General features: G+C 37.0%; 1 protein-coding gene across 1 annotated transcript; it reads left to right on the forward strand.

The window, feature by feature from the left end:
- The first annotated feature begins 23,011 nt into the window (after positions 1-23,011).
- Positions 23,012-24,898, forward strand: LOC145267191 (zinc finger MYM-type protein 1-like). Its single transcript, XM_080123254.1, has one exon. It carries the CDS (start codon positions 23,012-23,014, stop codon positions 24,896-24,898), a length of 1,887 nt encoding a protein of 628 aa, XP_079979380.1.
- The last annotated feature ends 1,903 nt before the right edge of the window (positions 24,899-26,801 follow it).

The raw sequence follows: 26,801 nt of genomic DNA on the forward strand, positions 1-26,801 counted from the left end.
CTTTTTTCGCGACAACCAGCTAAACTTGAGAATTGTTTTGCAAAATGTTGTGTTTCGACCAGACACTTTGGACTCAGATGAAAAAGAAGCATGTATATACAAGTCGGAGAACAATAAAAGTGTGTTTAACTTCAAATAAATACAAACGTAAAATATGTAGGTTGCAAAACAATTGCGTTTGCGGCTTTTTAAGAAGTCCAAAAAAAGTTATTTTAACGTCTTGAGTTTGACGGCTCCTTTCAAGTTAAGAAGTAGAGAGATGAAATAAAACGCCTTTTCTCCACTGATGTTCGTACGAAAGAGAGCATTTAAAGGGAGTCTCTACGCCCACTTAATAAATAGGTTGCCGTGATTGGTCGATGAGCGGCAGCTTTGGCCAATGAGACAGGGCCTTATTTTAAGTGTAAGGGAGGTAACTGTAGTTTTTTTTACTTTCAACACGCGTACATGAGCTCTTTCTCTTCTAACCAGACTTTCTAATCTTTTTATCTTCTGTTTTTTTTTTTTACACAGTGGTCACCACTTATCAAGGCCCGGAAGCCACTCAGGGATAAGGGTTATTGCAAGTACATTACGTTAGTGTGGAGATTTGATGAAGTGTTTACTTAAGGGGGCGGTTCATTAGAGATTTGTTAACGTTGGACTTGAAGACATCCAAGTTGTAGTTAGGTGGGAAGTAGGCAGACGGAACAGAGTTCCACAGGCGTGCAGTTCTAAGAAAGAAGCTTTGTTCATGGAATCCGCGTTTTGATTTAGGCACAGATAAAGAGTGGGGGAAATTTTTCACAATGGATTCAGCAAGACGGGTGTTTTTCGCGAAAGACTGGCGATGGGGGACCAGAGATTGGAGTTCAGACGATCACCTGCCATGGAAATAACGATAAAACAAGGATAGGCTCGCAACATTTCTTCTGTGGGAGAGAGGTTGCAGGGTAGAGAAAAGGGCATCCCCCACTAAGCCACAGAGTCTATTTTGTACTCTGTCGAGGCAGGATAGGCTGTTTTTAGCAGCTCCTGCCCAGATATGGCAGCAGTATTCCATCCTTGGACGTACTTGGCTTTTATATAGATAGAGAATTGCATCAGTAGTGAGATATCCTCTGGAGCGGTAGAAGGATCCCACCATCTTTCCAGCGACCTTGGCAACAGACTTGATGTACGTGTTCCATTTCAGATCAGGAGTAAAGGTCAAACCCAGAAGCTTGTCAAAACACGGGGCCTCTCCCAGACGAGAGCCATCCATCCCAATTGATGCCAGATGGGGATCAGAGCGTTGATGATGTAAGGATAGGAGTTTGGTTTTAGACACATTAAAGGTAACCAGCTACGTCTTCCGCCACTGAACCATGCGCTCGAGATCAGAGGAGAGAGAATCAGAGAGAACTTTGTCATTTACAGCCTTTGATGTGTTGCTATAGATGGTCGTGTCATCAGCATAGATGTCAACGAATGATTTAAGTATGTGTTTAGGGAGGTCATTGATGTAGATCAGGAAGAGAGTTGGGCCTAGGATTGACCCCTGAGGGGCTCCAGCATTAATACTGCAGGCCTCTGATTTTTGTCCATCGACCACTACTCTTATGAGCCTATCGGAGAGAAATTACTAACACTCTTCTCATTTCGTTTTGTCCTTTACATAATGAAAATAAAGTTGTTTTTAAATGTTAGAATGATATTTTGTCGTTCTCCAGTATCAATCCTGTTTTCGTTGTTAATGTTCATTGACGGTGGAAAATCGGCATCGACTAAAGGCGTGTGCATAAACACGTAAGCCACGCCCCCAAAAGAACACCCTAGCAAAAAATGGATACTGTTTACTACGTTCGTGTGCTAAAAAATCATAGTTACTGATATGATCCCACGAAACGGATATATCGTTTGAAATAGTAGTAGTTGGAGGTTTTGCTTCAGTTCAAGTAATAAATCTGGTACGCAGCCGAACTGAACGAGTGTCATATTCGCAAGACAATGCACGAGATTATGCTAAGCTTGTTCCCCTCGTCCTTTTTATCATCATCATCATCATCATCATCATCATCATCATCATCATCATCATCATCAGCAGCAGCAGCAGCAGCAGCAGCAGCATCAGCATCATCATCATCATCATTAACAATGTTATTTGTGTGAATGACTAAGTCATTCACACAGATAACATTGATGATGTGTGTCACTTACATTAATCATTCACATACCATCACACACATACACACTGAAAAAGGCAACACACACATAATGACTAATCCTCTCACACTGACACATACATATACACACACATGTTTGTTGTTATTGTTACAACAGCATTTACTTTAATCAGATTGAGTTCAATTCTTCCCTGGTCGGCACTACATCTCAATTCATGGAAACACATGCACACCGTTTCTAAGCAAGATCGCACGAGATGGATAGTCACTTGTAATTCCACTATCAAAATGGTATTACTCATTATCACAAAGTAATCAACATTTCCAGTGGGCTATCGGCTTCTGTCTCAACGATTATAGTCAAGAATAGACCGAGAAGTAGGGCATACAAATTCTTGTGATCTGGGGCCGTGGACCAGGAAAGTGACGATATGTAAAAAGCTGAATCTGTATAAATTGAAAAACTAAACAAATCTCTTTGGTAGACATTAAAATCCCCATTTGGATTTTGGTGCTCGAATCTGAGGAAAGGACTGCATATGTACTATGGAAAAATATATGTAACTAACACTGTTGTAAGGTTATTCTAAGATGCATGTAGACCTGATCTTCAGATTAGATTCCAGTTTTCTAAACTCGACTCGCTGCCATCTTGATTTCAGGTCTTTTGTTATATCATTTTGTCGTGTAGTTTTTGACATGCAAATTACTGCATATCAAACTACATCCCTCCCTCCTTGATCCATAAATCGGTCCCCTACTAGTCTCTACCCTAATCAATCAGTCCCCTGCTAGTCTCTTCCCTAGCTATTCGGACCTCTGTTAGACACACCAAATTTCTCATTTAAAAACGACCACTCTTTTTTTTTTTTTTTTTAATCTGACTCGAATTGTACTTTCATTAAAGTAGCTCTTGTTTAAAAGCGACTTCTTTTTTTTTTCTTTTCAAATACAACCGAATTTCAAAGTTCGGCACTCGAATTGCCATTCAAACTTCTATAAAAAGACGAATTTTCAAAGTTCGACTTGCATGTGCATATAAGAATTCTCCATAGCCCGACAAATTATCATCAAGTCCGAGCTTCAAATGTGTATTTAACTTGTTGCGGGGCTAATAAGTACGTTAACCTTACACACTGAAGAAAGATAAAAAGTGAGTTAAACACAACCAAAGCAAAGATGACCAAGGCGGATATTAAATTTATATAGAATTTATTTTCTCGAAATAGAAAATAAATAGAAAACTTATCTTCTGCAAAACGGGACGTGTTCGTTGAAATCGGTTCTTTCGGCAGGGCTAGTAGTGGTAGGTCATTATTGGCCTGGGGTCTGCAAGCTGGTTATGTCTAGCTGATAGGTAATTGAGGTACTGGCTGGGAGTCGGTTGGAAACCAGAAAGTTTTCCTTTAGAAAGGCCGTAGCCTGCACGCGTGAGGCTTTCTAAGAACCGATCTGTCGTGAAAATGGGCAATTGATAAGAGGTGTTCTTTAGTATTGTTGTCGCGAACAACAAGTAGCGGGCGTTGCAGATACGTTGAGAATATCAGTGCTGTCGGGTTGACTACTACCTGTAGAGTCGTCTGTGGAAATGGTCGTATGAGCGAGCGGGAAGCTGGTGTGCCTGCTGATTCCAAGACGCCCACTACTAGATAGAGATATCATCGCTCTTTTATAGCGATTTTGACCTGAAAATCGATTTCAAATTCAACACAGAAAATATGCTTATTTTTGCATTTTGATTAGCTCGAAAGTTGATAGCCTCGATCACGTTGTGTGTCTTCACCTACATCCGCTGAAGAATTAGTTTGGTCGGGTCAGGGTTAGTGTTTGACGAAATATTTTCGTTTTTTATACATTGGCTGGAAAGGTGCGTAAAGGCGCATGCGTGAGAGGCAAATTTTACGCATTTTGTCTAGGGGAGCCGAGGTGTCAACACCCGGCCGGTGTGTAGATATGTATTGCGTGTTATTATTGTTTTTAGTTGAGTAGCCCACACTGTTGTTTGCTAGAGTTACGGTGAGGCTATGATAAACTTATCCATAGGATCAAATTTGGTGAAAGTGTACTGGGGAACCACCCGAAGATTTACCCTGAAGAAGTTGATTTTTTTTGTATTCGTATTCATCTGTTTAGAGGTGTATTCGGGTCTGCTGCAAACAAATATCACCGTTTAAATTCTCGCTGACAAGAATAACGCACAATAGTAACAATGTAAACATCCAATGCTTTCTATAATAGCTTTTGTGCAATGGCCGCCATCTTTTTTTTTAACAAGGAAAACAAAGGGTTATGGTGTATATGTATTTTTTCCTAAACAAGCGAAAAAGAAAATGATTTTTTCTTCTTTTTTTGGTAAAACTTGCTGTTCCTAATATGGGGAGGTTGGGAGTGTCAATTCCCGAAGCCGTTCTTAACATGGGGAGGTTGGGGGTGTCTATTCCGACGACCGTTCTTAACATGGGGAGGTTGGGAGTGTCTATTCCGACAGCCGGTCTTAACATGGGGAAGTTGGAGGTGTCTATTCCGACAGCCGTTCTTAACGAGGGGAAGTTGGGGGTGTCTATCCCGGAAGCCGTTCTTAACATGGAGAGGTTGGCGGTGTCTGTCTGCTACAATATCTGCAATTTTCTGCGCATGCGTACCCACCTCACCATCGTGTATATGAAAGTTTTTAAAAAATGTCAGTCAAACATAACTATACTAGTAACCACGGGCTAGTGAATGTGTTACTTGTGTTAATAATTCTTGTCAGCGACAAAATAAACTGTAATATTTGTTTGCAGCAGACCCGAATACACCTGTAAACAGTTGAATATTTAAAAAAAAAAAAAAAAATCAACTTCTTAAAGGTAAATCTTCTGGTGGTCGCCCCAGCACATTTTCACCTCAAAGTCTGGCTTTTGAATACGTATATTAAGTACGGGCAAAAATTAGCCGATAAAAGTAGAGGGACCTAGTTTTGAAAGCCGATTTATCATAATTTTTTTGCAGGTTTCCAACTACTTTTTGATTGTATTTGAAAGATTAGAGACTAAAGTTAATCTCCTAAAGGGGGAAAAATATTTGTAAGCGTGAAAAAAAAAAAAAAAAAAAAAAGGGGAAAAATGTTTTCACGGCGAGCTAACCCATTCAGCTAAATTTTGAAGTTAAATAAATTCATTGTAAAAATCCTTTAAAAGATAAAGATTAGTTTTCTGGGTCTATTTCAAAGATAATTAGTAAAGTCCTAATATATTGAATTAAAAAAAAATCTTGTTTGTACAAAGCATAGCTTAATTAGTCCTCAAAAAACAAGTAATTCTGCCGTTCGCTAAAACGCAACCAATAAAGGTTTGGAAACACGATTATACGGAAACTCAAAATTACAGCCAATAGAAACGCTGTTTCAAAATGAGGCCATGATAGTAAAAGGGGGTAGGGGTATCAGATTCCCCCCCCCCTCCAGGCGTGCATCCGTACATTCCTATTCTGAACATTTGTATCAGTTTTTATAATTTTTTTATTTAATTATCTTTTATGTTCCTGTTTTTAAATTTTTTTTTAATTATTGTTCGAGATTATAAAAAAATTATGTTACACTGAAAGTTTCACATTCATGCGAGCAAGGAAATTATTAAAATCTTGCATATAAAAATTATGTGAAATTTGTAATTTAAAAAAAAAGTACAAATATTTTTGCTATTATAATTTTTTTGTGTGGAAATATTAAATAAATAATGCTTAATTCAATGGTAATATCGGTAGTTCAAGAAATCAATTTTTCTTCGAGTTATATCGAATTAATTAATACGAATTTAGGGGCTTTTTTCGTAATGTTCCTGTAAAAATAAAAAATCTTTTTTTTAAATGTTATAATTTACGATACTTTATTTAAATTAAAAAAAAAAAGCAAAAATAAATTCTTTCATCTTTTTTTTTACTACAGAAACCCCATAACTTTAATAAAGGTATTTTTTATTAAAACAACATAATACATTTCCACTAAGATCTAAATAAAAATAATCGATTCATTATATTCTGTGATCATTATTTTATAAATACTGAAAATTTCATTAAAATTGGTTAATTTCCTGATTTTTGGTCAAATTTTAAGTAAAGAGAGGGGTAAAAATGTTTATACACTTTACTACAGTTTGCATTTTGGAGACGGAAGTGTTTTTTTGAGATAAGTGATTTCAATATTAATTCGTACTTTTTATTTTTAGATTCAAATATTAATAACTATCCATTATATTATGCTTTTCAGTCTCCACCACTTAATTCCGGCTTCCATCTTATCTCGAAATTACTTATAACGTCACCAACTAACTTCGGAGGACCCCCCCCATCCGCTTTTCTTTTTTATCGTAAGTTTCTTAAAACGTGACTAGCTAAAGTTCAGAATAAAATCACGCTTTTCTTTTAACGGGTAATTTTTAAAAAAAAAAGCTTCTGAACGCTGCTTAAACTTAAATTCTTGCATTTTGGAGACGGAAGTGTTTTTGTTGAGATAAGTGATTTCAATATTAATTCGTACTTTTTATTTTTAGATTCAAATATTAATGACTACATTTTATTTCAGTATTTAATTTATATATTTCTGTTTTATTAAATGCTAGCTTTTTTTCTCGTCCATAAATGTTTATTTATCTACCGAGTTGATTGCAAAAATAGATTACGAAATGGTACTCATTTTTAGTTCGTGAGAGGGGAATCTATCACCATACTTTCCCTTAAACACGTCTGTTGGACTTTTATTAAGTTAAATACTTAATAATTTAAAAAAAATATTGTTTAAATGGAGAGTAGAAAACGCATTGTGGATGCTTTATCGGCAGCTCCTGTTACTCTCGCTTCTTCTTATTTGTCCCTCAGTCCTCATTTTTTAATGAGTGATTTTTCTGACAAAGGGAGAAGAAATAGCTGTTTTCTAGGTTGGCAGTATTTTGCGCGAACAGTTGGCAGAGATGGCGGAAATTTTCTGTTTCTATGTCTATCCTTGTAGCCATGTCACTAGTAAGAGTGCTGGAGGTAAACGTTTTGTCTGGGCTGACGTTATCCGCCTGATAGTCAGGGACCCGAACCTTGGATTAACCACTAAGGAGGCTGTCCTATCAGCAGGTGCAAAGTACTGGGGCTTCTGTATTGCCATTCAGTATTTAATTTATGTATTTCTGTTTTATTAAATGCTAGCTTTTGTTCTCGTCCATAAATGTTTATTTATCTACCGAGTTGATCTTAAATATTGTATACTCAATCCATTATATTATCCTTTACAGTCTCCACCACTTAATTCCGGCTTCCATCTTATCTCGAAATTACTTATAACGTCACCAACTAACTTCGGATGACCCCCCCCCATCCGCTTTTCTTTTTTATCGTAAGTTTCTTAAAACGTGACTAGCTAAAGTTCAGAATAAAATCACGCTTTTCTTTTAACGGTTAATTTAAAAAAAAAAATCTTCTGAACGCTGCTTAAACTTAAATTCTTGCATTTTGGAGACGGAAGTGTTTTTGTTGAGATAAGTGATTTCAATATTAATTCGTACTTTTTATTTTTAGATTCAAATATTAATAACTACATTTTATTTCAGTATTTAATTGATTTATTTCTGTTTTATTAAATGCTAGCTTTTTTTTCTCGTCCATAAATGTTTATTTATCTACCGAGTTGATTGCAAAAATAGATTACGAAATTGTACTCATTTTTAGTTCGTGAGAGGGGAATCTATTACCATACTTTTCCTTAAACACGTCTGTTGGACTTTTATTAAGTTAAATACTTAATAATTTAAAAAAAATATTGTTTAAATGGAGAGTAGAAAACGCATTGTGGATGCTTTATCGGCAGCTCCTGTTACTCTCGCTTCTTCTTATTTGTCCCTCAGTCCTCATTTTTTAATGAGTGATTTTTCTGACAAAGGGAGAAGAAATAGCTGTTTTCTTGGTTAGCAGTATTTTGCGCGAACAGTTGGCAGAGATGGCGGAAATTTTCTGTTTCTATGTCTATCCTTGTAGCCATGTCACTAGTAAGAGTGCTGGAGGTAAACGTTTTGTCTGGGCTGACGTTATCCGCCTGATAGTCAGGGACCCGAACCTTGGATTAACCACTAAGGAGGCTGTCCTATCAGCAGGTGCAAAGTACTGGGGATGCTGTATTGCCATTTTGTGAATGGATTCTGGACCATGCAGTAGCTTCTGGTGGAGCCTCTCGATGCCATACTAGTGGGTAATTGTTACGGCTTTACCTTATCATTAGCTACAAATAATAATAATAATAAAAAATTCTTCATTTCTTTTTCTCTCTTAGTTTCCCCTCTCTGTCCTGCTTTAAGTAAATCTGACAACCTAGTCCACAAATTCCAAAATTTCTTCATGACAAGTTTCAAGAAAAACTACACGATTAAACCCGGTTCTCCAACTTCCAACGTAGACCCCTACTACCATGTCTCCTTCTCCAACATCAGTGGTCTACGTTCTAACCTTCCAGAGGTTGAAACCCAATTACAGGAGACTAAACCAGACCTTTTATTTTTAAGTGAAACTGGCATTGGACAGGCTATTTCCCTAGAAGAGTTCGCAATTAAAGGATACTCTAACTTAACTTCTAAATCTGCCCCCCCAAGATCGCCATGGGCATGGAATATGTGCCCATATTAAAGATAGCTTTCCATGTGGTAGGGACATATCCAGGGAAGATCCAACTTACCCTATATGTGCTTCCGGGTTGCTTTAGCTCACACTACTGCATTTATATTTACTCTCTATCGCCCCCACAACAGCGGAGTTACTATCTTTCAAAGCATATCTGAGAAAATTGACCAAGTCCTATCTGCTTATCCTTCAGCTAACATTCACGTATGTGGAGACTTCAATGTTCACAACGTCGAATGGTTGACCCACTCAAATAAGACCGATGATGAGGGGGAGGTTCTGTCATGATTTCTCCATTGCCTATGACCTCACTCAGATTGTTCAGGAACCCACCCGTGTGCCCGACAATGACGGCCAGTATGCGAGTCTACTAGACCTTTTTCTCACAACTTGCCCTAAACTATGTTCATTTTCTGTTCTGTCGCCTCTTGGATCTTCCGACCACTCTGTTGTATCAATTAAGATAAAAATGAAATGTAATATGTCCCCAGACGTACTTCTCCATCGTACAGTATAGCGATACACTAAGGCTGACTGGGATAGTTTCCGTACATTTATATCTGATCTACCTCTGCATTCCATGTTTAAAAAGGATGTGCCCTCTATAGTATTAGACCTGACGGAATGGTTAATTGTAGGTATTGACCGTTTCATACCCTCAAAAAAGTTTCAGCAAAAACCTAACAGCCAGCCATGGTTCTCTCCAGAATGTGCTACTGCGATCGCGCACAGAAATTACTTTTTCCACTTCTTCCAACGTAATAGGTGTATGGAAACTAAAGCCGCTTTCAGGACTGCTAGCAATCATTGTAAGAAAGTAATAAAGAACGCAAGAGAGTTGTTTGCTCAATCTGTTAAGTCCAAAGTAGCTGAGCAACGGCTTGGTTCCCACCAGTTTTGGCAAATAGCAAACAGAATCCTGAACAGAAGCGTGTGCTCCATCCCAACTATTATCAATGGACCTGAAGTAATCTCGTCAGCATCAGACAAAGCCAAACTCCTTGCCAAGAACTTTGCAGCTAATTCTATCCTTTGCGACCAAGGCCGCCAACCCCCAATATTTCCTCCTGTATCAGAAAACACGCTATGTGATATACGTATATCTGTACGTGATGTTGCCAAGCTAATCAAAAACCTTGATTTCAGTAAAGCAACTGGCCCTGACGGTATTCCAATTATAGTACTCAAAAAACTTCAACCTGAACTAGCGCCCATACTTACAAAACTGTTTAAACGTTGTCTTAAGGAGAATAGTTTCCCATCTCCCTGGAAAATTTCATCAGTATGCACTGTATTTAAGAATTCAGGTGATCGCTCATCCCCTTCTCAGTACAGGCCAATAAGTCTCCTGTGCGTCATGAGTAAGTTGCTGAAACCTGTGTTAAATACAGAAGTAATCAATCATCTCAACAAAAATAACCTTCTTAGTGACACTCAATATGGTTTCCGTTCTGCTAGATCTACAGCAGATGTGCTTACAGTTATATCTCATAGGATTAGCAAATCTCTCGACGGAGGCCACCTTCCTAGGGCAATTGCTCTTGACATATCTAAGGCCTTTGATAGGGTATGGCATAAAGGTTTACTTCATAAGATCTCTAGCTATGGTATAGCTGGAAATGTCTTCTCAATTATTAAATCATTTCTTTCTGATAGGTTTATAAGAGTAGTAGTTGAGGGGCAAAAATCAGAAGCTCACAGTATTAATGCCGGTGTCCCTCAGGGGTCCATCCTGGGCCCAACTCTTTTTCTGATTTACATTAATGATCTTTCAAATCACATCCTTACATCATTTGTGGACATTTATGCTGACGACACTACAATTTATGGTAGCACATCTAAGACAGTAAACGACCAAGTTCTCTCCAATTCTCTCTCCTCTGATCTTGAGCACGTAGTACAATGGGGAAAGGAGTGGCTGGTTACTTTTAATGCATCTAAAACCAAGCTTCTCTCTTTACATCATCAACATTGTGATCCACATCTGGCATCAATTGAAATGAATGGCTCTCGTCTTCAGGAGGCCTCAAGTTTTGACAAGCTTCTGGGCTTGACCTTTACTCCCGATCTTAAATGGAACACGTACATCAAATCTGTTGCCAAGGCCGCTGGAAAAATGGTGGGATCTTTCTATTGATCCGGTAAATATCTCACTGCTGATGCTATTCTCTATCTATATAAGAGCCAGGTACGTCCACGGATGGAATATTGTTGCCACATCTGGGCAGGAGCTGCTAGAAAGGACTTATTCTGCCTTGATAGAGTTCAAAATAGACTTCGTAGCCTCGTAGGAGATGTCCTTTTCTCTTCCTTGCAACCTCTATCTCACAGAAGAGATGTTGCGAATTTGTCTCTGATGTATCGTTATTTTCATGGAAGGTGTTCAACTGAGCTTCAATCTATGGTCCCCCCTCGCCAAACTTTCACAAGAAACACTCGTCTAGCTGTACACACTCTCAATAATTCCCCCCACTCTTTATCTGTGCCTAAACCTAAACGCAGATTCCATGAAGAAAGCTTCTTTCTTAGAACTGCTCGCCTGTGGAATTGTCTTCCGTTTTCCTGCTTTCCGGCTGACTACAATATGGTTGTGTTCAAGTCTAACGTAAATAAGTTCTTGATAAGCCGTTCTATATAAGATATCAAATTTACCAAATTTTCATTACTAATGATTACTATATTGTCCAATGTCTACTGTACACTCTTTAACCCTTATCCTTGAGTGGCCTCTTGGTGACTTGACTTGAGTGGTGATGGCTATGTAAAAAAAAAAAGCATCGGCATTTATTTTGCCCGTACCTAACGTATATAAATTATTCACGGCTTGGCAAATTTCCACTTTGACTTTTGAATGCGCATTTAACATTCATACGAATAATCGTATGTTAACAAAAAAAAAATCGTATAACTTCTGCTCGAAGTGTATTAAAGTATTTAAAGCACGTTATTTAAACACTATTAAACATTTTATGTTTTTATGAAAATGACTACCGGTTAAGTGTTTAATTAAATATGCACGTATTTTAATTACCCATGGCATGGCAAATTTTCTCGTTGACTTCTGAATGTGCCTACAATATTTATCTGGATCATATTCCAACACGTTCTCTTCACGAGTTACGACGGCAATTAAAAAAATCTAACCAATACTACGATGCCAATTCTCTCGACACTCAATTTTAAAAGGTCAATGCGAATCATATCAATCTTTCTCCTTCTCGACACCGTCAAACTTCGACAGGGCTCGTTCAATCTTACTTTTTTTTTCAACGCCTTCAACTTTTAAAATTCGATGCGTATCTGTTAAAGTAGACGTGTTAAATGTATGTGGCGGTCAGTAAAAGAAGGAAGGTCCACACGCGGAGATAGGTTATCAACGTCTTTATTTTAAGAAGGTTAACACCGGAAAAGAAAGAAACAAAGGGGCATAACTCAGGATGCTAAGTTTACTCTCTTAACACCCCTGATAATTTTAATTTTACACAGTCCATGCGGGTCCTTGCCAGGGGTTTTGTGAAGCAGTTTGCCGTATTTTTGTTGGTAGGCACATAGTTCAGTTCGATTGTACCATTGTTTATTTTGTCCTGTATGTAGTGATATTTTATGTCTATGTGTTTTACCCGCTGATTTGTGATAGAGTTTATTGCAATGCAGATTGCGCTCTGGTTGTCAGAATATATTGTTGTTTGCTTCCATTCTTTTGTATTGTTCATATCGTTTATTAATTGCAGTAGATATTGTGCCTCCTGTATGGCTGGTGTCATTGCCGTATATTCAGCCTCACATGTAGATAGAGATGCAGTAGACTGCTTTTTACTTTTCCACGCAATAACAGGTCCTTCTTCATTCATGGAAAAACAATACCCCGACGTACTTTTTTCTGTCTTCAGAGCTTCCCCAATCAGCATCGGTAAATCCTGTTAACTTCAGGCCGCCTTCACATTTCCTGAAAGAAAAACAAAAATTTAAAGTCCCTTTCAGATACCTGAATACATGCTTCACTGCATTCCAGTGTTCAATTGTGGGGGTTTGGTTGTACTGTGATAATTTATTTACGACTCATGAAATATCGGGTCTGGTGCAAGTAGATAAGTAAACCAGGCTTCCTATAGCTTCTCTGTACCTTGTGGAATCAAAAGATTTTGCTTCCTTAGAGAAAGTTAATTTTTGTTCACAGGATGTTAGTCTGTGTTTACAGTCTAGCATATTAAAATTTTCTAACACTTTCTCAGTATATGTCCGTTGATTCATTTCTATTTCATTTGGTTTGACTATGAAGTCCACACCAAGAAATCTTGAAATTTGACCTAAATCTTTCATGTCAAACTTTTGTTTGAGTAGGGTCTTGACTTCCATTATTGTGTCTAAGTTATTTGCGGCAATTAGGATATCATCAACCCATACGAGAATAATAATTCTTTTATTTTTATCAAATTTTCAAACATGCATGGCTCGATAGTGATTTTATTAAATTTTTCTTGAAGATCTTTACTCAGTAAATCGTTCCAATTTTTACCGATTTGTTTTAGGCCATAGAGTGATTTGTTTAATTTCGAAACAAGCCCTGGAGTAATGAATCCTTCGGGTTGTTGGGTGAAAATATCACAGTCTATTTTGGCATTTAAGTATGCTGATTTGACATCCATCTGGTGAATTATCAAATCATACTGCACAGCAAATTGCATTAGAATTTGGATGGTCGTCAGAGTGAAAGTGTTGTTTTCCTTTAAGGAATTCATATCCTTCTCCGTTGCCAATTTCCATTTGTCAGCTTCTGGCAAATTTATGGCTTCATGATATGATCCAGGGATAGTTTTATTTTTACAAGAATTTATACATTCTTCATCTTCATCACTTAAGTTATTGCTAGTGACGTAATCTTTTAAATAAGTGGGTGATTTTCTCTGTCTCAGTGGGTACCTTGGATTTCTGTTTTCGGAATTTGTTCTGTTACTTGTCTGTTCGCTAGCTTGACTGTTGCTATTATCTACATCTCCCTCGTAGAGATCAGGTAGAAGTTCGTTTGTTCTACTCTCATCGACCATGTGTTTATTGAAATGGTCAGGATTTATTAAAGGAACCAAAGCTGGATTAATATATCCATTTTGGTTTGCAATATCCTGAGTGGTCTCCCTTTCATCGCTAAACTCATTCGTAAAATTATATCTATTTTGGCCCGTGTTATCCTGAGTGGTCTCCCTTGCATCGTTAAATTCATTTGTAAAAGTCATTAACTGTATTTTTTATTTTATTTTTTCTTTTTACAGATTTCTTATCATTGAAATATACAAAATAGGCTGAACTGTATTTGTCATATCCTACAAAAATTCCCTTTTCTGCCCGAGGATCTAATTTTGTTTTATTTTGCACATAGGCGTAACACGTTGTACCAAAAATGTTCATATTTTTAACATTTGGTTTTCTACCCTTTAGTGCCTCATAAGGTGTCAGTTTTATTCGGTGATTATAGCACCTATTTCGAATATAAGTAGCACACAGAAAAGCGTATGGCCACAGCTCATGAGTTACATAAGACTCTATTAGCATGCATCTCCACATTTCAAATAACGTTCTCCATCCTCGTTCTGCGGTTCCATTTTGGTGCAATGAGTTGGGGGCTGATGTCTCGTGTCGGATTTTATGTTGAACAAGAAGTGATTTGAATTCTCTTGTTGTGAATTCAGAACCGTTATCACTTCTTAATCTCTTAACCCTTCCATAAGGAGCACTATCGACCAAGAATTGTTTTGTAGCGTCGACTGTGTTGCTTTTGTTCTTGAGGAAATATGCCATCACATAACCTGAATAGTCGTCAGTAAATGTTATGGCATACTTGTAACCATTCACACTAACAGGTTCTTTTTTCCCAGCCAAGTCACAATGCACTAGTTCTAATGGAAACCTTGCCCTTTCGTCTGGTTTTCTTGATCGCAAATTTTGCATTTTTCCAAGAATACAAGTTTCACATGGTGGTATATTGTTTTTCTCAATAATGGCCATTCCCTCAACAATAGTCGGCATCTTCAAAATATCGGAAATATTACAATAGTCGAAAATTTTGTGCCACGTGGTCAAGTCGCACCTCATGTTATTAATACTATTTGTTATGCATTTATTTAAATAATAAAGTTTCCCCCCTTTCTTTATTTTAAATTTAACGCTGTCTTTGGTGGTTTTTGATTTTGTGCAAATTCCACGCTGCAGCCTTTCCCTACGGCGGCTTGTACCGACTATATGTTTTGTGTAAATGCTGGCACGAATAAAACATTTTTTAAATAAATATTATGCCTCTTATAAATATCGTGTAACGTTATTTTTGCCGTTCCTTTCTTTAACGCTATATTATTATTTTTTTATCCTTCGGCAAGCTCAATATAATGTTCTTCTGGGTTAAAGTCACGTTCAAAAGTAACAATTTTTTTTCATCATTAATAATATGAGCAGTAGCCGCACAATCGACTAATAGTTCAAAGTTATCTGAAATAATATGAGGGTTTATTCTTACCTTGTAGTATGAATGGCTGTTTCCTTCAGTTTGTCTTTTTCTGCAGAATTTTGTATCATGAGTTCTTACTTTGCAAAATTTACACCACCTGTTTTTGTTAAAGTTTTTTGTGAAGTGGCCATATTTGTTGCACCGAAAACACGTCGGAGGTTCTTTTTTATTTGATGTCTTCATGATGGCGTCTTTCATTTTGGGTTTCGTGTTTTCCTCATATAATCGTAGTGATGCCTTGAATTCCATCAAAGTTTGTGGTGTATCTCTTTGGGTAACTATGGCTTTTAATATGTTGAAGGTAGACGGCAACCCCTTTAGTTACATAGCTTTTGCCAACGCGTCTGAAATTGTCTCTCTACCATTTCGTAAAGCAGTTATAGCTTTTTCAGCACGTCTGACGTAGCTGGTAACATCTTCGTCCTCGTGTTTTTGGAGGGTAGACAGTTCGGTATACAAGACAATGATTTTTGGTTTGCCTTGGGACAAATAATGTTCTCTTAAAATTTTTAAAGCTTTCCTTCCATCATCTTTCACATCTCGCATGATTAATGCCAAACTTCTATCATCAAGAACTTGGATAAGTTCCACAAATATATCCTCGTTTCTCTGCAAGTCAATTTCATCATCTTCCTTTTTTAACTCGGCTTTTAATTTTAGCCTGTGAAGGTGTCCCATGAATTTTATTTCGAACATCTCATAAGTATTTTCATCGCCATCAAACATTAGTCGGCTGGGGCCATAACCTGTTAAATGAGACATGTGACAGTCAGTAAAAGAAGGAAGGTCCATACGTGGAGATAGGTTATCAACGTCTCATAATTATTTCCATCGCCATCAAACAATAGACGGCTGGAACCATAACCTAGGTTATCAACGTCTTTATTTTAAGAAGGTTAACACCGGAAAAGGAAGAAACATGACTCATTAAGGGGAGAGTTCTCAAACCAAAGGGCATAACTCAGGATGCAAAGTTTACTCTCTTAAAAGTATCATGTAATATTCCCATTCTCTCGACACTTTCAATTATCAAAGTTCTTCGCCGAAATAGCCTGTAATGAACTCAGACTGGACTCTTGTCAGCCGTTATAATCTCCGTTCAGTCTGCTTCTCCAAATTCGACTGATGAAAAAAAATGTTTTCTTTAAACGTAAACAAAAATCAGTTGAAGCATATAAAAATGTTTTGTTTAAACGTAAACGAAAATCAGTTTGTAGGGAGTTAAAAATTAGAGGACACAAGTGAGGAGTAATCTGCCGCTGCTCTAAGGTGGGTTTTTCCCTTTCGTCACGGGCAGACGTGTTGCCTTTTCCCTCTCAAGAAGAGGAGAACCTTCGTTCCACCACGAGGTGAACTCTGATAACTTTTTCCACCAGTCGGTGAGTCTTATCGAACTGTCGCTATTGTATTGTGTTTTATTGTTTTTTAAATGTTTGTCAGTGTATAATAAATGTGTAAACGTAATTGGGCAATTGTGTTTATTCATATATTTTTTGTTTAGTTTAAACTAAAAAAATGGTGACTCTGAGAAAATATATATGTACACGCACATACATAATAATAAGTTCTGTTTAAAAAAAAAATTAAAATAATATTTTTATGAACAATAAGAAAAAGTTAGGATGCAAATTTTATTTCTAGAATTCTAATTATTATTCCCTAAATAAAAATTCGTAGGGTAGCGTAATTAAGATAGCAACACGATTTTTCTTCTATTCTTTACATATTTTTGTCGATAGAATAAGGATAGAACTAGGGTTTTGTTTTAATCGTGCACAACAAATGCAACAAGTTTTTTTTTTCGAAACTAAATTATCCCTTATAGGAAAATTTCTTTCCTGAAACGGCTGTCGGTATTCCTGTCAAATTCGGCGCATGATACAGGATTGGCTGATATGGGCGAGTACGTTGCGTTCTGTTTCTGTGCCCCCTTACCCTCCGTGTTGTATTATTACTATTCCTTTCTTTCCATGCTCTGCTGCTAGACTGTTGTAGTTTCCAGTGCGGTAAAATAAATAAATAAATATATATTTTTTTAAATGGCGACAACTTGTAACGTTAATGCCTCGTTAGGTCGCGACGACCCTGTTTTGTTTTTTGCTCAACTCGATTTATTTTTCAAACAAAAATCGATTGACAACCAGGCAGAGAAATTCTGTTACATCGCATCCATTTTACCTCAGGATACAATTACTGAGGTAAGAGAGTTAATAATCTCTCCACCTACAGAAAAGCCGTACGATGTACTTAAGGAGAGAGTCACGACTGCTGTGACTGTTTCCGCACATAAGCGTATTTCGCAGTTGTTGGGAGATAGCAAGCTGTCCCAATTTCTAAAACGGTTACAAAAATTAGCTGAAGGTGCGATGGATAAAAGCATCCTTAAGCATATTTTCCTCCAACGGATCCCGACGGAGTATAAGGTGGCTATCGCTGCTCAGGACGAGTCCACGCCGGTAGAACAACTCGCCGTCATAGCAGATCACACTGCAGACATATTATCCACACAATCGTCTGCAGTATCCAGCGTGAAGACCTCTGGAAGAGACGAGCTTCTGGAAAAATTAATGGAGGGCCAAAAACGGTTGGAAGCCCGTATGGACAGAATGGCGGAAGACATCGCCAGACTATCATTAAAACAGAAACATGGACATGGCAGCAGAGGAGGTCGCAGCCAGTCCCGGGAACGCAAGCAAGAAGCTATTTGTTGGAAGCACAAGAGATTTGGCGAAAATGCAAACTCTTGTATTCCACCTTGCAACTATAAGGGGCAGGGAAAAGCCTAAACCGACAGACGAGAGCGGCATCAACTGTCGGTGCATCCTGCTCTGGCCGCCTACTTTATGTTGTAGATAAAAATACAGGCATCTGGTTTTTGGTGGACAGTGGGGAACACAAGTTTCCTTTATCCCGGCAACATCAGTGGACAAAAGGCCTCCTCCCTGTAAAGTTACACTGCGATCTGTAAACGGTTCAATAATACGGACTTATGGGGAGAGGTGCATGGACCTTAACTTGGGTTTACGCAGATCGTTTATCCACGTTTTCATAGTGGCTGACGTAAGCAGTGCTATACTGGGTACTGACTTTCTGCAAGCATTTGGCCTGGTAGTAAATATGTCAGGCCAGTGTCTCCGAGATCCAAGCACACAACTTGTAGCATGTGGGGTGGTGGGGACTGGCACACCATTAGGTCCACAGGTAGCACATGCAGACCAGGACGAAGCCTTCATGAGTCTGTTGAAGGAATATCCTTCAATATCGGTCGCCTCCTTTCACAAGGAAGTGTTACCACACACTGTAACTCATTACATTGAGACAAAAGGCCCACCCGTCCATTGTAAAGCCAGACGTTTAACACCTGAAAAAATAAAGGCTGCGAAAGCAGAATTTAAGCATATGATGCAGCTTGGCATACTTCGTCCTTCAAATAGCGAATGGGCCTCGCCTCTTCATCTTGTTTGTAAGGGTCCAAATGCATGGCGGGCATGTGGGGACTACCAAGCTTTAAATGCCGCTACGAAAACGGATAGGTACCCAGTACCACATATCCAAGATATAACAGCAGTGGCCCAGAATAACAGGGTCTTTAGTAAATTAGACCTTATTCGGGCATACTACCAGATCCCTGTGGAGCCCGAACATATTCCCAAAATGGCAATTACCACACCGTTTGAATTTTTGCGTGTTCCATTTGGTTTACGCAACGCAGCTCAAACGTTCCAACGTTTTATAGACCAGGTTCTGCGAGACTTTCCATTTGTATGTGCATACATAGATTACGTCCTCATTGCTAGCAGGAATAGGCAGGAACACATAGATCATGTGCACCAAGTATTCGATCGCCTGAACCAATATGGTGTTGTTTTAAATCCATCGAAATGTACTTTTGGTCAATCATCGGTTATATTTTTGGGGCACCATATTTCAGAGAAGGGAATTTCCCCATCCCCAGAGACAGTCAAGTCCATCCGAGATTTCCCTATCCCTGCTTCAATGAGACAGTTGCGGCATTTTTTAGGATTAGTTAACTTCTATCGTAGGTTTCTCCCTCATGTTGCCCAAGTACTTTTGCCATTGACAGGTATGCTGACAAATGTGAAGAACTGCAACATTACACTATCGGAGGAAGCAATAGCAGCATTCAACAAAGTAAAGGCCATGTTAGAAGACACCGCAAAGCTGTCCCACATTCAACCCGATAGTGAACTTTGCCTGGCAGTAGATGAATCTGCAACTGGAATTGGAGTGGTCCTGCAGCAAAAATGTAATGGAAACTGGCGATCTATTTCTTTCTTCTCCAGGAAATTGACTGACGCAGAAACACGCTATAGCACATTTTCCAGAGAGTTGTTGGCCTCGTTTTCCGCAATAAGACATTATCGGCAGCTCCTAGAGGGACAGCCATTCTACTTGGTGACTGACCACAAGCCTCTATTAGGCGCTCTGCAGTCCTCCTCAGACAAATACTCTCCCCGAGAGGTTCGTCAGTTGGACTATATCCTACAGTTTACGTCGGATGTCAGACACGTGAAGGGAGCTGACAATATACCAGCAGTTACACTGTCACGAGGAATAAACTCCTTCACATTGGGACCTTCCGTCGAAGCCAACACCTTAGCTATGGAGCAAGAAAAAGACGGGCACCTGCAGAAGCTTCTGCAGAATAATGGAATATCACTGCAGCTGGTGAAAATGGCACACCCGAACAGCCCTAGAAAAATAGTGTGTGATATCAGTACTAACAAACTGCGCCCATATGTTCCAGCATCCTTAAGGAAAGACATATTCAACACGGTACACGGGTTATCACACCCAGGGGCCAATGCGTCGATACGTTTGATGACAGACAGGTATGTCTGGCCGAGGATGAAAGCAGACGTGCGAGAATGGACAAAGAAGTGCGTGCAGTGTCAAAAGGCCAAGGTTGGTCGACATACACGTGCGCCACTAGGCACATTTCAATTTTCTTTTAAATGACGACTTGAAATGGTTTTCGACTATGCTGAATACGAAAATCGCATCGAAATTTTGCAGAAATAAGTAGTTATCAAGATATAAAAAGTTGTATTATGCATTGTAATCTTTGGCGGCCATCTTTTTTACGTGTGTGTATTTGTTTATGGCGCGTGTGCACGTAAAAAGATGGCCGCCGAAGAATACAATGCATAATACAACTATTTATTTCCGCAAAATTTCAATGCAATTTGCGTGTTCAGCATACTCGGAAACCTATAAATGTCGTCATTGAAAGGAAAATTGTGGAGGTGGACCTAATCTAAAAAATACCAAATTATTAAACATTTCTCCAGCATGTTAGTGAAATTTATAATACTTTTAAAAAATTAAAAAGAAACAAAACAAAAGTTTTGAAAAAAACTCACCTTTCACAAAAACAATTAAAAAAAACACACACACACAAACTGTGTGTTTTTTTTTGTTATGATAAGTAAAAAAAAAAATAAATAAAAATCTCGAAACTTTATTTTCATGAAAACAATTAAAAAAAGTCCTGTTCTCTCTATTTTTTTTTCTTTGAGAAACAAATATATTTCTGACTTACAAATGCGGTAGAGACTCATTATTTTTACTTTCTATGGTTTTGATATACCGCGTTTTTATTGCTTACAAAATGAGTGACTGATTTATCAGAACGTTGTAACTAAAAAGTGAGCACAGCACCACTTTCAAATGTCGAAATAATGACTTCTTTTTTACATTTTTTTTTTTAATAATCTGTTTAATTAGTGTCCAATCAATAATAATCCAGTGAAAAAAAATTCCAAAAACCTATAAGTATAGAAATTAAGCATGGGAGTAATGTTTGTACAACGTAACGTCGCCTTTCGCACTTTTACATTTTTTAAAAAAAGTAACTAAACCATTTATTGATAATTGTCACGTGTACAAACATTTATTTATTTACGTAGGCTTAACTCCTTTCATGAATAAGAAAAGTTTTACTCTTTAAGAATAATAAAAGGAAAAAGTTACTGAACATTTATAAAAGGACTTCTTTTCATGAAGGCCAGAGGAATAGTTGGCCGAAAATTCGTGAAACAACAACAATAAATAAAAATGGTGCTAATGCAGAGAGCCGCGCTATTTTTTAAATCATATTTCCACGTTTAAATAACGTTTTACGATTTTTTTTTATTCAATTGTAAGGTTAAAGTACAGAATAGGTACAAAACATCCTTACCTCCCCATGTTAAGAATGACTTTTTAAATAATAACATTATTTCAGCACGGATCACTCTCTGCATGAGTAATCTTATATATAAAAAAAAAAACTCAAAAGCAAGCAACAAACTTTTTTTCTTTTTTGGCCTTATATAGTAAAGAAAAGATGTGTAAATTAAAAAATTTGGAAGATAAACAAATGAAATATGTTTTTTTTTTGTTTTTGTTTTTTTACTTATCGAGTTAACAGAAAATTATACCTTTCGTCAAATCGTGACTGTGAAATGAATCGAACCGGAAGTTCAGTTTTATCAACAGAACAGATTCGCAGAACCGATAAATAAATATATTTATTTTATTTAATATTTTAATTTTAATTAGGTAAATTTATTTTAATAACATAAAAACATACCTCGACTCTAAAAATTGGTTGTCTGAAAATTTCAAATAAATTGGTAACGTATAAACATGGTTTTATTTCTTTAGAACGAACCAACTTTACATTTTTATATATATAGATTTATGTGTGTGTGTGTGTGTGTGTGTATATATATATATATATATATATATATATATATATATATATATATATATATACACGTATATGTATATTTATTTATATACATATATTTGAAGAGGCCTTTCGAGGCCCCGTCCATTTTTTAGAAATGAATTTCTAAAAGAAATAGATTATATATATCTGTTTCAACATAAAAAGAAATGTAAAAGTTTCAGACTTAGCGGCGCCGTTGTATTAGTTTATGGAATCTTTCAAAGTGAAATGGGTGAAGGGTTGGTTATTTTTTTTTCACTGGAATCATTTTGACGTCCTTGCAGAAATCGAATTTTTTGTTAAGTGTTATTTTTTTAATTTAGATTTTTTTTTTTTTCTTAATGCTTATTTCTTTTATGGTTTTAAATATTTTGGCTCATTGGATTCTTCTACGCATGCGTGATTTTATTTACTTTAATTTTTCATTAGCAGTCTTCGTTTTGTCCGTAACCCGTGATCATAATACGCTACTATATTTTACATTTTTCTGATCAAGTTTACTTTTCAAACTAAAAAAGACAAAAAAAAAAAAAAAAAAAACTGAAAAAGAAATTTTGGCTTTAAAATAACCGTAAGTGGATTTCAATTTTCTTTTTTATTTTATTTTAAAGAAATTTAAAATGAAAGACTAAATACTGGTAATAGACGTCCTTTTTGCCAATACGAATATATTTTTTATTGAACTGTTTATTTGAATTTTCAATGAAAATCTTTAGATACATATACATTGCTGTTTGCAAATTAACGCCAATTCCTACATACAGTTTTTTATACACATTATTACTAATGTTCTTTTTTTTTACCTTGAGCTTGGATTCAATTCACTTGGCCTGTAACATTAGTGACAGTACACAGACACTTCGTTACCTGTTATATCAGTAACATTTATTTAACAAAACAGCGTTAATCAAAGATCACATACTTGTTTCCATTTCCGGTAGTGGATTATTTGTTTTGCTTGATAGTATTCTAATTATTATTGAATATTGAGTCTAATCTAAAATGAAACGTGCTCACGAATTCAGCGGATCCCAGAAAAGAAAGTTGAAAATACAGAGAGTTGCAAATGCTATTGAAAAGACTCACAAGATATCTGAATTTTTCTCTTCAAACATCTCGCAGTTACATATACATAATAACACTGGCGTTGACACACAATCCGTTTCTGATTTTGAGTCTAAAAGTGGAGTGCCAGATGAGCAATGGCCCACCCATTCAACGTTCGAGCATACTGATCCAAGTTATGTGCCTTGTCGTGTCTCTGATGATCCTGCTGATTGGAAAGAATTAAATGAAACACAGCGTATTAATTTGGTTTCGAAGGGTCCCGTCCAGCTGACAGATTATGATTTCCCATTAAACCAGGAAAACCCATCACGGAAGTTTTCTGAAAAGAACTATTATTTGACACTAAAAAATAATGAAACTGTTAGACGTTCTTGGCTTGTTTACTCGAAGTATACAGATCGAGTTTTCTGTTTTGCCTGCCGTTTGTTCAGTAGTGAAAGCAAAAGTCGTGGGGGCCTGTCTTCGGCCCAAGGATTTGGTAACCTGTGGAGCCGTCTGTCAAAAACTCTGAAGACACATGAACAATCAACTCATCATAAGGAATGCATGATGGTGCGGCATGATAAACGGTCAGGCAACTCTATTGACTTACAATCTAGTAAACTGATTCAGGAAGAGCAGACATATTGGAGAGCAGTTTTATTTCGTTTACTCAATATAATTCAATTTTTGGCTGAGAGAAATTTAGCTTTGCGTGGCACAAATGAAAAGTTTGGTGACACCAGAAATGGAAATTTTCTTGGAGAAGTGGAGCTAATAGCAAAATTTGACCCTGTCTTGTCTGAACATGTTAGACGCGCTAAGAGTCATGAATTGAGTGATCATTATCTGAGCAACCGCATTCAGAACGAACTTATCGAACTTCTTGCTAAGTCAATACGGGACAAAATCATTTCCAAAGTTCTTGCATCAAAATATTATAGCATAATACTAGATTGTACACCCGATATCAGTCACACAGACCAACTAAGTATTGTTCTTCGGGGAGTTGAATTTAAAGAAGGATTTGGAGCGGAAATTTTTGAACACTTCGTTGAGTTTCTTGATGTGTATGATACAACTGGAAAGGGCCTTTTTGACAGCATTATCAACTTCCTGTCCAAATATGGCGTTGCCATAGAAGACTGCCGCGGCCAGGGTTACGATAGCGGATCTAACATGCGAGGAAAAAACCATGGAGTGCAGGCACGCTTCTTGGAAGTAAATAAAAAAGCTGTATACATGCCATGCGCCAGTCATCGACTTAATCTAGTAATTGCTGATGCTGCAAGGTCGTCAATTACATCCATTTCTTTCTTTGGTTATCTGCAACGTATCTATAATTTGTTTGCCGCGTCAACGAAGCGATGGGTTATTCTGAAGAAACACGTGACCCACTTTACAGTTAAAAGCCTTCCTGACACAAAGGTAGAAGCTGTAAAATCATTACGTTTTCAGACAACAGAAATTTTGGAAGCGATTGAAGAGTTAGAAAGAGTGTCTTTAGATAATCGAGATGGATTTATTAGCACGGAATGTCGAGCTTTAGCCATTGAAGTCAGGAGCTGGCGTTTCTTGGTTTGTTTGATTACATGGTATGATTTGCTTTTTCAAATAAACATAATAAGCAAAGCGCTACAGAGTCCTTCAATATGCATCAATGACCAAATTTCTCACATCGAGGCTGGCATGTCATTTGTTTCACAGTACAGACATGGAGGAGTGGCAATAGCTGAAGGGAAAGCAAAAGAATTAGCTGATGAACTTGAAGTAGATCGTGCCTATCCGGAACCAAGGAGAAGAAAAAAAAATATGTCTTTTCAGCTACGAATCGTCAGATGAGTCAGATCATCAGACTGGTGAAGAAGTGTTTCGCCGAGAATTTTTCTATCCACTTGTAGATACAATTTCACAAAGTCTCCAGGAACGTTTTAAAAATATGAACGATTTCAAAACAAAGTACGGGTTTTTGTGTAGCGCAAGTAACATGAAATCGGCAATAACATCAGACATGTTGCCGTCCAGTTGTGCTGCTTTGGCAAAAGGTATTGGAGAAGGTGATATTGATTGTGAGAAACTTGAGAGAGAAATTATCAATTTCGTCAATCTCATGGACAATAAAAAGTGCATTACATTTTCCGCCATTGAATGTATAAATTATATAATGAAACACACACTTGTCGATTTATATCCCAACCTAGCTGTTGCACTCAGAATTGTAACTATATTGCCAGTTACAGTGGCATCCTGTGAACGTAGTTTCTCTAAACTGAAACTAATTAAAAACTTTCTTCGGAACTGGCTGGCTTATCTGTTATAAGCATTGAACATGAACTAAGCCGAGAAATTGACACAGAGAATTTAGTACAGCAGTTCGCCACAGTGAAAGCCAGAAAAGTGAAATTTTACACATAAAGATGGTAGGTAAATAAATTTTCTTCGATTCCATTTTCAATTTTGGTTAAAACAGTTTACTGTTAATTTTTTCGACACTGGCCAAAGTTTTCTTTCGATTTGAATCTGTTGCTTTAGTATGCACAAAAAGAAATGCTCAATGAGAAAATGAAAGAAATTTACTTGAGTAAATGAACCAATGAACATCTTTGGCACATACGTAGCCGGGAGCTCTTGTTCTTTAAAAAAATATGCATGTGTGAGTATGCACATTAATCCCCCCGGAGAAAGAAAGTAAACATCATGACACCTCATGTTTAACTTGATATTTACTACGTATAATTATGGCTTGGTAAGTAAATAATTACTACAGTCTCTCTTATTAGTGATTGATTTAACTATTAAAAAAAAATAATATCATTTATCGACGGTTATTCAAAATTATTAACTTTTCTCTGCTTGTTTACGAAAAAAAATGCAAAATGGCGACAAATTTGAATTTGTAATATTTACGTTTGTAATTTAAATTTTAAAATACGTAATGGTGATTTGGGGGGGGGGGCTTTTCTTTGTTTTAAAGTTTAATCTCTTTTCTTTAAATTGAATTGGTTATAAAGTAGTATTTTTCAATTTTAATATTTTTTTCTAAACGTTTAAACTTGAGGGGGGGATAAAAATGCTATTTTTTGGACACGCCTAATGCAGCAATAGCGCATTTATTAATTATCTTTTAAGTGAAATACTTTAACTAGATAACACGCTAAAAGTATGAGATAAATTAACAACAAAAAAATTAATGCATGTTTTAATAAGTTATTAAGTTTGTATCTATCTGGGGACTGGGGATGTAGAGGCTTTTTAGTGTTTAATGACTTTCTCCTAGATCGAGACATTTCAAAATGACTTGGTTACTTTTTATGTTGTTTTGATTTAATTCGTTCCCCCCCCCCTCGACCATATCAACACTTTTCGAAATAAACTCCTAAACTCTAATTTTGGACAGTATATCTAACTTTCTGTAGCAAAATAGTTTTAAAATTTGGGTTGACATTTTTTGAAAATCCCTTAAAAAAACTGGTTGGAGATTGAGAGCCCAAACGCCCCTAAATGACTATAAAAATAGCTGCGAACTACTAAAAAGTAACTAATGGTTTTAAAAAGGTTAGCTGCAAAACACCAATTCTTCGATTTCTTCGTTTTTTTTTCATGATTACGGAATATCTGCGTTCTTTCAAGAGCATGTTATTCTGTTTAAAGTACCATTCATTGTGGGTTCAGTATGTTGAAGGGGGGGTGCGCAAGATGAATTGTGTCGGTAGGGACGGTAGGGGCCACAGAGCGCATTTTGCGG

The sequence above is a fragment of the Euprymna scolopes genome, chromosome 42 (assembly GCF_053919585.1).
Source record: "Euprymna scolopes isolate OS-2025 chromosome 42, ASM5391958v1, whole genome shotgun sequence".
NCBI classification, from domain to species: Eukaryota; Metazoa; Mollusca; class Cephalopoda; order Sepiida; family Sepiolidae; genus Euprymna; species Euprymna scolopes.